The 14,923-nt window shown below is 36.3% G+C and overlaps 1 protein-coding gene across 3 annotated transcripts in view; it reads left to right on the top strand.

Moving 5' to 3' along the window:
- Window positions 1-3,687: 3,687 nt before the first annotated feature.
- The window catches only part of cindr (CIN85 and CD2AP related), a 69,903-nt gene continuing 58,667 nt past the window's right edge, over window positions 3,688-14,923 (top strand). For all 3 annotated transcript variants that reach the window (XM_083123964.1, XM_083123963.1, XM_083123962.1), the window contains exons 1-4: window positions 3,688-3,836; window positions 6,320-6,477; window positions 8,494-8,563; window positions 10,644-10,780. In XM_083123964.1, coding sequence (XP_082980090.1) covers window positions 3,833-3,836; window positions 6,320-6,477; window positions 8,494-8,563; window positions 10,644-10,780 — 369 coding nt within the window. In that variant the 5' untranslated portion in view covers window positions 3,688-3,832. The remainder of the gene's footprint in view (window positions 3,837-6,319; window positions 6,478-8,493; window positions 8,564-10,643; window positions 10,781-14,923) is intronic.

Below are 14,923 nucleotides of genomic sequence, written 5' to 3'. Positions count from 1 at the left end.
TAAGCAGATGTAATTTTTCTAAATTTTGAATATCATAGCAACTTTTTTGAAAGGAGAGGAAATTTTGATTGGTTTAGTTTAATTTACTTCGCTTTTATGCCACTTTTGTCTAATTGCGAAGATGGGGGATGAATGATGAGTGATGATATGATGAAATTGATGAAGGGACACTCACAAACACCCATGCCCAGGCCGGGATTCGAACCAGGGACCCCTGGCGTCGTTGCTCGCTGCGCTGACCACTCCGCCACGGAGGCCGGCTAGGAAATTTCGGAAATGGCTTTGCTGGCGTCAGCGAAAGTCCAGCCGAGCTTTAAGAGTAGCAAGGTAGTCATCCTTCATCCTCGTCTTCACGATTAGCCAAAAGTGTCAGAAAAGCGAAGTAGAATAATCCAAATCAATCAATCAATCGTGTCCCTTGTGAATTCAATTGCGCAAAAGCATATCCTGCTTGCTAATAAGCTGGAGACAAGAACTGCAAGATGCTCACCATCTGCAGTATTCCCTTTTCTTCTTGAATTTCCTTTTTGTGGTGCTTTTCTGTCTTCCTTTCTGCTTTGTCCCGATTAACTCAGGTTTCATCTAACGCCGATTTAACTTGGCTGGTAACCAGAGAACACCTGTTCGAATCACGTCGCCAGGAAAGCTTCAATTCCTAATATGATCCTTGACCACACGCAATGGTACAATGTGGAAATATATTTCACTTGCACAACTTGCTTTTTTTTGAAAAATAAATATCATTAAGACACAATATCGAGAATGTAAATTTATCGTACTAGCTGGCGTATAAAACACACGTTTTCCTCTTAAAAATATGTCTGAAAAACAGGGCGCGTCTTATGCGCCGAGACTCAGTTTTTGATTACCTTCATTTCCGAAAATTTTCTCTGTTCTGATTTAGAGGATTTCTTTCTTGTTTCCTTTCGGTGTGTGATGTGACGAAGAAGATTAAATGTATTCTTTCTAGTTAGATTAGGTAAATTTACTTGTTGATAGTGGACTTAGCTACATATTTCTTTATGTTTGAAATACTGCAAGTTAATTATAAATTCAGTGATAAAGCTTTTTACTAAAAAAAAGTACAAATGTCTTTTAAGTCGGCAAATACGGTAATTCAATATTTTTTTTCCAGTTGAACGAGCTGATTTTCACCTAGGGCTAGGTATAAGCATAGACTATGGTATAAGTTTGAAAGAGGGAAGAAAATTCCAGAAGACTCATGTCTAATATGTTTTACACTATTTGATGCTTACGTAAAACCTGTAATATTAACTATTATTAATTGTAATAGTACAGCGCATCATTTAACTACTATCCGCGACAAAAATATTGAGCCCTCGGTTTACGCGCTTGTAAAATTGTATTCCATAGGAGGAAAAAATTCAAATATACCTCATTGGAAAGCTTCAAGTATCTACTTTTTAATAAGCGTTATCTGAAAATTAATCTTAACTTTGTTATCTTACCATTATATAAAATTCACTGAAAAGTGTAGATTTCTCTTCCAATTTTCACGAACGGGGAACTTAACACCATACAGTTCATAATCGACTGTATGATTTTGTGTACTTGAAGTTTGATTATTTCTGCACCTCTGTAGAAAAAATCAAATGCATATTTTTACTTCAAAAATTGGCGTTTTAAGGAAACGTGCAAACTTGAAATGCATAATTACAAATTCAATGAAATTGCAGAAAACTGTTGATATAACGCAGGAAATTTTGAAAAATGCACACAATAAAAATCGGAAATACACGTTCGCAGGGATTTATCCCCACACCCACAACATCCCCTTACACCCTTCGAAACATTCTCAACACCTCCCTAACGTTTTTTACAATGGCCCAACGTTTGGTCATTTTGGCTCAAAATTTAACCTTACACCCCCCAAATACAAACTCACACCCCTCCCCTCAGGTGAAAAATTCTGGCTAAACCTCTGCGTGTTCGGAATTTTGATGAAAAATGATCATGGTGTACCGGTATACCCTACAGCGGAGATACCTGAAATAAAAGGAGTGCATTTTCTTGTATTACTTCGCTTTTTCGCCAATTTGGCTAATCACAAAGATGATAATGGATGATGATTAGATGAAAATTATGAGGAGACGCTTACAAATAACACCGATGGAAAGGGCGGGATTCAAACCCAATAACTTCGTGTAGCGAGATCGAGTCGCCGAGCCGGTACGAGAAACAGTATTTAATTCCTATTCCTAATGCAATTTAAAAATAATAGTTCGTCGTGAATTTTAAAGTTCATGTAATAGTAAAAATATAATTGTTTTTGTATACTCAATACATTGATTCATGGTGACACATTGAAAATGATTCAATAGAACAAAGAGGTATAAGGCAAGATGGTATTTGTTGTTGTGGAGGAACGTGTGCAAGTTGCTTTTTGCTTGCGAATATTAAAAAGAAGAGGTTGTCTAGTCGGCAGAGCGTTTGCCTGCCAAGCGGGAGACCCGGGTTCGGTGATCTAAGGTCGGAATTTTTCCGGCCTTATCCCAGCATAATGCGCCCAGAGCGTGGTACTGGTCACATCACCCACAAATGGCCGATTGATTGATTTAGTTTATTTTACTTCGCGTTTTGTGCCTCTTGGCTAATTTGCGAAGATGGGGATGAGTGATGAAGTGATGAAATTGATGAATGGACATTCACAAACAACCAAGCCCGAGCGGGATTCGAACCTTGGCGTCGCAGCGCGATGTGCTAACCGCTCGGCCGCAGGGTCCGGCTCCAAATGGCCGAGATCGAGAATGTGTGGGGCGTAGGTCCCCTAAATCTGCCTTCATGGCACGGTGCTACATGTGACCGAAAAAAAATACAGTTCGCGCTCTGCCCACTATTCGTACCATAGACTATGTTCGTAGGCTACCAAAGATCAAGGGAGGGCCTCCCGATGGCGCAGTGGTAGCGTCGTCGCCTTGTAATCAAGGGGTCCCGGGTTCGAGTCCTGGGGAGGCACAAGTGGTTCGGATCCCACTTCAAACTGTAGGTCCAGTCCCGATTAGCCTTACTGTGCATAAAGTGGACTTAAAACACCAAATCAACCAATCAACCAAAGATCAAGGGAACAGGAGGGAGTACTGTTCCGGTGAAAAATGCTCCGGCTGACCGGCTTCCAGTGTCATAAATAAATCTAAGCAAAAAATGTTTATGTTTGTGTGAGAGATTTTATTGTGCAATATTTTGCGGACAGAGCACTAGCTATTTAAAATAATTTTGTGTTCCCATTCAGCGTCGCCACTAGTAGCTTCCAATGCATTTAATTTATGGTATGCCCTAAAGGTGAAAAATATGCAACCAGAAGGGAATTCCCTCACCCCACTTAAAAATACCATCCTGTGTGCCACTAAAATTTAATAGAAATGCACATTTTATCTTAAACACTATTTATTTATCTAGTATTTTTATATTAGCAAGGAGTGGTTTGGAAGTAGTTGCTACCACCCGCTTCTGCACCCTCTGGCATTACCACTATGTGTAGCCACAACATTTGGTTCCCGTTATCGTTTGTCGCTTTTATTTGATTTCACTATCAATTTAGGTTACCATCCAGCTTTCACAGCATCCACCCACCAGTTTCTCTTTGTTTCCGTGTCAGTGTTTTGTTTTCTAACTGGATGCGCATCATACAGGTCAGGATTCAGGATGTGCTGCCATCTAGAAAACTTGGTTTGCCTGTAGGGAGCGTTGGGAAAAGGTGGTTATCGTTGTGTGTTGCTTATCGAGCAATGATATCATCGGGTGGGAAGGGCGTTGTGATGTGACGCTGTTTCTTAAAAGGTCGAATATCAAATAGATAATTGACATCACCACCATGGGTAAGACAAAACTTACTCTTAAAATAATTCTGTAATGATTATGTGTGTTTCCTTGATACAAGCTAGGATGGAAATTTAACAAACGACGGTGGCAGAAAAAATTGTCATTAGCCATTTAAATTCACAAACTACCTCTACTTAGCCACGTAGTTTGTTCCTAATTACTAAAATAAATAAGGAAATAACTTAAAATTATTAACCACGATCTAAGATTCATTAATAAAAAACTTAATTAACGACTAGAAGCACCAAAAGTTATTCCGAATCGAAGTAGGACGAGGGCTAACCGTGTTCCCAACTATGCACATTTTGTTAATAAGGCAAGTTATAATTTCAAATCATATTATTCTAATGTTCTTAGAACTTGACATAAGTTTAGATTAATTATCAGCAGTAAGTTATAAGTCGACAGCATTAAATAATATAGTTGAAACAATTTAAATCATCTGAAACTTCTTATTCCTAACTTTTGTTATATTATTTTATTCTTGCTATTCCTAAACAAGCATCAAATGTGTTGAAACAAATTGAGGTTAAATGTAGTAAATGATAAACTTTATTTGAAATTCAGTTAACATACTTTCCTTATAATATATTAAAATGCAGTGCTTTACAAATTGCAGATAAGGTAACAATTTGTTGGAATGCGTTTAGTGAAATTGGAATGTTTATGAAGCAGAAAGATGAGGCTTAAGTTTGTTTCATGTATTTTTAATATTTGCCCAGGATAAGTATTTCATGGATTACCGAAACACTGTTTACTCAAAACAATAAACACCATTACAGACACACATGTGAAAATTGTAGATTTTTGTGGTGTATGTTTAAAGTCCAGTAGCCCTACTTATGGCATGAAACTAGTTTTTTCAGTTTAATTATTTGTGTATATTTTTGAAAGCTTAATATTAGTGTTACTGTGAAGAAACAGTGTAATAATGTAAGATAAAAAGAGACTGAAGTTAAAGTTCTGTGATATATTTTAAGAATTCCCAGTGGGGGAAAATTTCATAGATTTCTTTCGAAATGCCAGAGAAGGTATCACGTAACTGAAGACTAGCCTTGATGTCTTCTTTCCAGATTTATTTACTGCTTGTTTGATCTTTTACGCTTTACCCATGACTGTGGGCTTCTTCAGAATGTGCATTTCTGAAACTGCAGTCATTAAAATATCTATGGTAAAAATTTACTATCCTTCGGACACCTCTAATTTTTTCGTTTCGTCAATTTTTGACATTCGTACTTACATATCTGCTTCGTGGAACATTCCTGAAGGTGTATCAACGTTGTTTTCATGAAATTTGAACTATGTTTCCTAACCTAACAGAACTAACCTATCCACGTGCCAATGGTTCGTGGGGCTAGCTATTCTCCGTCGGAGAATTAATTTTCAATGAACAACATGAATTTCAGCTATGAAACATTCCCACATCACACAAAACACCTTCCCGATGTTCGACAATGCTACAGGAACTTATTATGGTAAGTAGTTTCTTCCGTAAAAATAAATAAATGTGTCCAAAGGATAGTAAATAAGTACCTTTTGTGCTGAATTTGCCACTGTTATTTATTTCTTGAATCTTGATGTAAAATACAAACTTTTTCAATAAACAACAGCCACACACTGTGTAATTTCTTTTTTTAAGCCTGGTTTTCTAACCTAAACAGCCCCTTAAAAATATTATGAGCACCATTTTGTATGGAATGCACAATTGTAATACTGTCCTTGTAGTGCAAAAAATACTATGACTGGAGTAATGGCTTTGGGGGAGTGCAAAATCATGACATACATAGTAGGACCATAGTTTGGGGAAGCATGTGCTGTGTGCAGAAAGTTGGGGGTGCCTAAAAAGCATCTGTCCCCTCCGAGAGAACATCTTTAATCTGCCACTGGGGGAGGCAGAAAGGGGCAATGTCTTCTGAGCATTGTTATTTAATGTGTCTGTAAACAGCCACTGTTGTTTCTCCAGTGACGATCCCTGGATTCGATCTAAAAAGAAAGAATCATACCATGAACCTCACCATGGAAAATCACAGGCCGTCAGCTACTAAATCACAACACATAGCTGTTTGTCACGTGAGGAACTATTGGATCGTGGCACATTGAACTTTTTTTTACATGTTTGCTTGAAGTAATGATATTCATCAATTTTCATATCATTAATGCTAAGTGTACATCCACAAGCTCTCATATTTAAGCTGCAAATGGGAACTTCCATGTGGCAGGCTATGTTATAAACACTTTTAATATTCAAGCATTAAATTTGAATTACTGAATGATAAGTTATAGCCAATGTTGTGTTCAAAGTTTGTCGGGGTTCAAACACACATTCATCCTTGATATAGGTGGCATCACTTAAGTTTCTGCCATACATAAGATAACTTTGTATTTATTAAATCTTTGTTAAACTGCCCTCCGAAAAATTGTATGTTGTGCAAGCAAGAAAGTTCAACATTGTGAAGGATGAATATCATTTTTATTTCAGTGGAAGCTGTTGTGGAATTTGATTACAAGGCCCGAGAAGCTGATGAACTAACCATTCGGAAAGGGGATGTTATAACAAACATCAAACGCCAAACTGGGGGTTGGTGGGAAGGTATACTTAAGGGCAAACGTGGTATGTTTCCTGACAATTTTGTTAAGGTGGGTATTATGTCTTGTAATCTCCTTATTTTTATATATATATGTATGATGTGATATTATAATAAATTGATAGTATGATGTGCACGACTTTGTGAGTGGAAGCTCACTCTGATCTGTAGTTATATTTGACTTTACTGTGTTACATCAAAGGCAGAATGGAAATATTGGCTCTGTGGGCCCTCTAGGATAATCGCCATGCTTAAATTCTATACTTTTATCAGCGAGGTTTCTAACAATGTATTTAGCCATATGCAGGTATTAAAGTGAATCGGAATGCACCTGAACTCAATTTTGACAAATCAGTTTGGTGGTGCTGGAGCTCTGTTCCTCCTGCAACCATTTTATTTATTTATGTTACATGGGGGAGGGGGTGTTTAGTTTAGTTTAATGTAGTTTAGTCTATATTAACAGTACAATAATATATGAAATTGAAACAAATGATTGTGTGCTGAAACTGCAAGGATGGATATTTGACATATATTAATCTACGATTACTGTCATATTATGACATTCCATTGTAAATGCTCTAAAGTGCAAATCACCAACCCTGAGACCTTCTGTAAACAAACCGTCTCACCAATTCGATGTATCACTCTGCGTCAGCTGATTCATGACTGCAGTCATCTGCTGTTACACTCATAGTTCGCCGTACCTATTCATTTTATATAAGAGCCTCAAAATGTGAGAACCCACTCTCAAAACATCAGATGAATATGCAGCCACATACATTGTTACTTTCCCGGTCATTTTCTCTTTCATAACCCTTAAAACTGCAGACACTGACACACCACTGCACCGGGATACCAAACTTAACCACTTCTTTTACTGGTTTTTCAGGGTACCACTGACAGAACGTTACATAAATATTGAGTAGAATCTGTTTCTCGCCCCTTTTCAAAGGCTGTCCTTGTCCGGAGAAGAACTCGCCATGTTATTTTTCTAAGGACAAGTCTGGCAATATTAATAAGTGGCATTACTTCCTTGCTGTTCACATGATTATTTTTAGAAAATAACCAATGTTATAAAATATCATTATGTACACATATTTCTAAGCTCACTGAAAGTTACAATGCATATTCCTACAAAATGTTCACACTTATCTTGCCTTGCCATGTCACCAAGTTATTTTACGAAGTGCATTATTTTTGACGGAACAAAAATCGTTATTAGGATGATTGTCAAAGTTTCCAACCACAATAAATTTACAAACTTTCTTTGTCTTGTTTTGATCATCATCATAAATATATTTATTCGACTTACAGCATTGCATATGGCTGTTTATGCCCATTATATATTTTATTTACATAAGATACAATTTACATAAAATCTACAAACAAATTTCAAATACTCTCCTATCTATATCAATCCTTAGAAATATACATTACCATGTTATATCATTTTGTTTAAAAAAATGCAAGTAAAATATATTCAATTTGCATGCAAGAAAAAAGCCAAATTCATGGGAAATGATTACTGGTGCAAAGAGTTAACCATAAAGGTGAAGCAATAAGTACAAAAGGAAGAGCATTGGGTTTAAAGTGAGACGTCATTTGCGGCAGCGTATCCCATACTACAAATTAACCGTTGTTTTACCTTACGTAATGAATCCTGTAACAACACTGGATTTTCGTGTGGATTATTTTACTTCTATGAGTTTGCAATGCTTTCTGCATGCACATGGTTTTGTTTACAGAAGGTCTCAGGGTTTGTGATTTGAACTTTAGTGTGGGAGAGTCGAATGAGTACGAGTGAGCGAAAGTGGTTCCATACAATATTCTAATTGTATACAAGTGCAGAACATGGAGGAAAAGTGTGGAAATACTAAATAAATATCTCCTAACATGCTTATTAGAGCCTGGATTTCCACGTACTATAAAATGTTAAGATGGGCAGGTAAAAGTTACTGAAAATGTAGAAAATAGGCACCAAAATAAAAAGTGATATGGTTGGCATTCGTTTTCAGTATTGTGAATAACGAAAGCCCACTCACCCTTGACAAATGTACTTATTTTACAGGTGCTTTCTGTAGAGAGTGAAACAAACAGTCATTCCATGGAAGAAAAGAATGGTGTTACCTTAAGGATAGGTAAGTAACAACTTTCTATCTATGTTGACTACATCGTTAAAATTGGAATAGTTCAGGGTTTTTAATGTACACAACATATAATTTTACATAAAGTTCGCTTGTCTTCATCCATCATCCATAAATTTGTATTATGCTTCACAGAGTCATGCACACTGTGCAAGTACTAATCAAAGTGACATTCCTCCAGGAATAGAGCCAAGATGACAAAGCTGCTAATGTTCATTTGATTCTGAATCTAAATGATCAGAATCCTGGACCCGGTATTTAAATCCGTTAAGTTCCTTTGAGTCATCATAGATATCCTGCAGATATGGATGGAAATTGTCAGCTCACGGGATTTTTGTGTTCGTGGGCTGAGTAACGGAGTAGGTTATGGCAGGGAAAAAAGCTTGCTGGACCAATACACCACCTGTTTGAATTGCGCTGTGCATCTATTGCAGAAGTAGGCTTTTTTAACCAGGCCCCAGCATGGCTCAGTTTGAAGGTCTTGACCCATACATTGCCTGGTACTTTTTCTCTCCCTCTCTTCAATCTCTTATCTCTCTCACACACACACACTTTCTCACTCACTGGATGTCATCAAGGTTACTTGTTACATTGGTCTCTGGGTGTGTCTTGCCAGATAAAAGCATCACACTACCGCTGTTAAACTGGCAGGTAAATTGTATAACTTCATGTGTGTGTCCTGTCATCATTTTCATCGTATCATTCATTCACAAGAAGTGGCAGAAAAACTAAGTAAAAGAAACCAAATGAATCAATTTTATCACACCCAGCTTTCACATGTACAGGATTTCTATGCATCCAGAAAACATAGAAAACAGGAATTTGGCTTGTCAGGGAAATGTTAGGCAATTTTGCAGATCATCTGGAAGTTAATGCATTTGAAGTCTGCAAGAGAAAAGTTGCAAAATGAACAAGTGGTTCATTTCCACTTCTGGGTTTGGTTCCTGAGATTTTACTTCCCCAAAATATTCAGTTCAGAAACTTGTTCCTCTCGTCGTTCTTATGATTGTCAGTGTGCTAATTATGGTTCCTTCAAATTTTGGTTCTACATGGACTCTTAGGTAAAACATGTAATTTTCACTTTTTTTTTGGTACTAGCTTTTAGAAAGAATGTCAACGTAAAAGTTGTAGTCCAGCTATACAGATTGATAACTAACGAAGGTTGACAATATGATCATAATTATCAGAAAGGTTGGTGAAAAAGAGGTATCGCTAATTATATTATAGATCTTGGTCTTGTCAGCATTAGCAAGAAAATAAATTTTGTTAGCAAGATTATACATAACATTAGTAGAATTTTACGTAAAGATAGCAAGATTATAACACTAGTAGAATTTTATTTAATGAATGTTAGCTTGACTGTTATTTGTTGATTATGGATAATAGTAGTAAGTACATGACTAGTGAAGAAAGCAAAAGAAAATGCTCCTTTTTTTGTTTACGTTTATAAGCGCACATCATCTGGAGAATTTTTTTGTTGGATCTAGGAATTGTATAGCAAATCTGCTAGAAAGTAAAAAGTTTTGTATGGTTTATGAAGACCAGTGTGATCTCTTTTGCTTAATGTCTGTCTTCAGTTAATCCATTCCAAGTTTGCAACTGGCAGAGTTATGTCGGAGCAGCCATCAAAATATTAGCACAAAGTGCGTTCCCATAGTTGAATTGACTCATGATGCTAAGGCAGCTTTCATAATAAAGTGACCTGAATTGTTCATTGACATCCTTAATGAATGATGGTTACTAGATGACTGCAATACAAAAGAAGCTTCATATTTAGATAATTTTTAAAAAAGAAAACTAGTGCATGTAGATTATATGCTTATATCCATAACAATTATAACAAAATGTCAGATTTTTTGCACAAAATCATAAGATATTTATAGATTGATCAGTAAAATCAATACAGACACTGAGAGAGTACCAATTAATCTGTCCATCTCTAATATATATTAATTAATGCTGAGAGTCGGATTAGTGAGCACCACTGTTATATATAGTTATACTTTAGAGCAGCTTTCTTGTATAGTATACAAGCTTGTTAGAAATAGTAATTTTGATCCATGTATATTTCCAGGTAGTAAACGCCAGTACAAAGCTTTATTTAGTTATAAGCCAGAAAATGGTGACGAACTGGAGTTGCAGGCTGATGACGTAATAGATTTTATATCAGAAGTGGAGGAGGGATGGTGGAAAGGGAAATTGAGGGATAGGGTAAGTACCTGGTTTTATTTTTAAACAAACATTTGTGTCTGTTTTTTTAAAAAGCAAGGCAATGTTTCATAACATCCACAAGTGTTCCCTCCCTTCCACATCTTGGATTTTTTAAAAATCTTCCTTCAGACAGGGAGAAAAGCATCAAGAACATGCACAATTGAATTAGATCTACACAATGGAACCTCACAAAAGAATGCAGTCTGTTCCAGGATGCTTTCTTCATGCTGTTTCCCATAGGTTACTATAGGAATAATGTTAATGGGTACCTACCTGAGCCAGGCCCGTAGCCAGGAATTCTTAGTAGGGGGGGGGGGGGCAAAGTCAATCACAGAGGGGGGCAAATTTTTAATATATTGTGTCGCATTGGCAGATATAGCAGGGTGCACTTGCTCCCCTCCCCCAAAAGCTATAAGTAACAGGAAAGGGATGATATCTTGAAACTCCAACGAACAAAAAAAGTTCGAGCAACATCAAATAACAGTATTTCGAGAATGACCTTTCCGGGCTGCCAAAGAATACAAAGATAAAGTCTAGTCGGGACTGTATCTACTTGATATTTACAGGTCGATAATAGACGATTAATATGTACCAACAGCTTTGAGTTTCTCTGTAGAGCTGATTAAGGGAGCTTTTTACAAATCGTGCTTCATAATGTTTCCCTCTAGTTTCCAGTATGCAAGATTTTTACGCACAAAGGAATCTAATGAGAATCCAACTACAAATTTTGTCGCTTTTTAACCAAAATAATAAATGTGAAACACTATCACATTTCCATCATGATTGATACTAACTAAGCTGTCCTACATCTTTCACCAGCCAACCTCTAGGGTGGGATGGTTACACAACGCACTACGAAGCCAAGGGTCCCAGTTTCGAGCCTGGGCATGAGGGTTCTTTGTGAGGAGAGGCGCAACCACTGGCGTAAGCTACAGCCCCCTCATAAATTTTGAAAAATTGACGTTTTCAAGTAAAAGCACCATAAACTCTGGAAAAACCAGTGGTAAATTCAAGCCCTATAAAATTATCTCCAGGTGACATTTTTGAGAGTGGAAAGTTGTAAATATAAGATATATCTTATTGTGTATGCCGCCCACTAGAAAGCAGTCAGGGATGCCAAATTTTGAAAAATATTGGGTTCTTATAAGTTTCAAAAATCTCAAATTCTCCCTTCCACGTATTATGATATTAATACGCACCATACTCGCTATTTTAAAAATATTATTTATTGATTTTAATACGAAAATATATAACAATAACAAATATAATAATAATAACACGACAAATTCTTAGGTGAAATATGTTCCCACGGACCCCTTGCGTCACTGAAAGCATCCACCTATACAATTCCAGCCCCTCCAGAAAAAAAAAAATCCTGCATACGCCAGTGGATGCAACCAAGAATTTTTTGTCTGGAGGGGGGCCAGTACCAGGACAAACATGCAAATAATAATAATTTTAATATAGTGGTGGTAGTAGTAGTAATAATAGTAGCATCAAAGATGTTATTAAAAATCGCGCAAGAAGGAGTTAGAAGTCGGTGCTAAAGCATTTGTGATGGAACAAATGATTTGAAAATGTTTTTCCAACAAGTTCAATTTCACATTAGCTAATACTGGAAAACAAGCACACAACTGTATTTTTGAAAGACACAAAATGCATGATGAACATAATCGTATTTGTACATATGAAATGTATTACTTTCATGTAAAACATATATTTTATTCATGCAACATGGTACGACGTAAAATAAGAAAATACATAAGTATGCAATATGTTAACGCTAAATTGTGTATGCATTCAAAGTTTCTTTAATATATACAGTATATTATTTATGAGAATACATTAAATACATTACATAATTAATAATAGTTTTTGAAAAACAATGATGAATTTGAATTGCCTGATGATATTTTGGATTCATAATTTAAAAAGTCTCAAATAAAAATACAACAGACTGCTTTTTTCACAGTTAAGTTGCTATATTACAACAATGTAACATTGACAACATTCATTATATAACGGATTCTTTTTGTTTAAAAATTACTAACCATTGTTATAACTGTATCTTTAGTCAAAATGAAAATAAATGTCTGATGAAAGGAGCGTGTGTTCTCCTGAAACGTCACAAAGAAAAACTGTTTTCTTATGCTTGTAATAACCGTAAACTACAAGAAAATAATTACATAATTAACTTATCCACCTCATAACAAATCAACAGTAAAAATAATACAAATTTTGTCTCTTCTTTCCTCAAAAGAATTATTCGTGCATTTGAAACAAAACTATTTATCAGCAACAGTCTGAAGTAGCTACATATTTGATCTTACTTCTCTCTCGGGTAATTTAGAATGCATTACAGAAAACAATCATATTGGGATCGATGAGAGCAAGAACATTTTTAGATCCAAATTTTTCAAACTGAACATATTGACTTATTAGGGTGCAAATAATTTCACAGGATACCATGGCACTTTCATTAACACATTTTTTATTTCATTTAGACCGTTTTGGCCCCATAGCTATGGCTCTGAACTTGGACTATAACAATAGCAGACAATGCGAGCTAAGCGAGCAAGAAAATTTTACGAAAATTTGAAACCAATGGGGGCAATTGACCCTCTGTGTCCCCCCCTGCAAGTTCCCTTCCCCGTCTGGAATAAAAAACTAATTCCATCTTGAATATCCATTTGTCCTACTATTCTTAGATTCTGCTAGTCTTTTTACTTAAATGTTTGCTCCCCCTAGAATGGACTTCCGTTCAAGGTTGGGGGGACAATGCCCCCTGTGGTTGCGGCACTGTTTGTGAGTGCCTCTTCATCAATTTCACGTCATCACTCATTGTCGCGATTAGCTAGAAGTGGCAGAAAAGCAACGCTAAGTAACAAAAAATTAATATCCATTCCCTCTCTCTACTGCATGAATCACTATTACCAAATGGTAGACTTGGGAAACAAAAAAATAAGTAGTTCAAACTTCATAGCAACACATCCAAGAAAAACATTCAAACACATTAGGCACCTTTAATATAAGACTTCTCAAAATGTCATAACTGTTCTAGATACTGAAAATTACGAAATAATTTCCCGAAGTCTGAATCAGGCAGGGATTCCCCCCCCCCCCCCCAATCCTAGTATGACATTATTAGGAATCCCACATACTTAATTAAATCACAAAATCAATAAGTGTCTTTGTTAAGTTGCTACAGTAATACAGGATATAATTGTAAAGATTAGTGAGAATACCAGGTTGGATTGTGTTCTGTATATTTCACAGGGGGGGCAAAGCAGGCTCTCAGGGGGGGCAGTTGCCCCCTTACCCCCCCCCTCTAGCTACGGGCCTGACCTGAGCCTCGTCCAAAATTGTGAAGTGTCGTAATAAAATCACATGGAATACATGGATTTTTTTTTATTGACCTTCACTGGCTTCCAAGTTTTTTGAGTTTGTTCCATGTGTTATATTTCTGACTGTGTTAACAATGCTATGCATCAAACTGGTTTCTTGCACCAGTTATATGTTCATTGTTATTTTGGCTTATGACACTGTAGCCAGATTGCTGCTTGTGTATAAATTACAGTACCCCATGAATCTTCTGATGGGTTAACCTGGTAATGTTTGTAATCCAGGACATTTTCCAGCTCGTGCACATGTTCATTATGAGAGACACAACTGTATATAGTTTTTTTCTGTAATTTTGTATCTGATGTTGGTAAGTTCTCTTGAAATATTATTTAATTTGTGTGCTTGTTTCATCAGTACTTCATAAATATATTGTTCATCCTCATTGTCATGATTAATCTACTAAAGGTAGAAAAGCCAGATAACACAACCAATTCAAAACATTGAAATAGCTAGGATGTGAAACATGAGTTGAATGTTCCGGGCATTTACATTTATCTGCATATACATTCAATCTTAATAGTCCCAGTAAAGAATCATGTTATAAAATTTTTGCAGCTGCTGCATTTTCTGACATTTTTTTCTCCTTATTTTACCTTGGTTCTGTGAAGAATGTAAAATACTTTGTGTTTATTTTTCTTCATTCATTTGCACCAATGTTGAATCAACTTTATTCCCTTGCCCGACCCTGTGGCCGAGTGGTTAGCACATTGTGCTGTGACGCCAAGGGTCCCGGGTTCGAAT

This window comes from Lepisma saccharinum, chromosome 6 (genome assembly GCF_977018435.1).
Source record: "Lepisma saccharinum chromosome 6, izLepSacc3.1, whole genome shotgun sequence".
In the NCBI taxonomy this organism is placed as follows: domain Eukaryota; kingdom Metazoa; phylum Arthropoda; class Insecta; order Zygentoma; family Lepismatidae; genus Lepisma; species Lepisma saccharinum.
The sequence above is the reverse complement of the archived record's forward strand: the minus strand, read 5'-3'. Positions and strand labels throughout refer to the sequence as shown.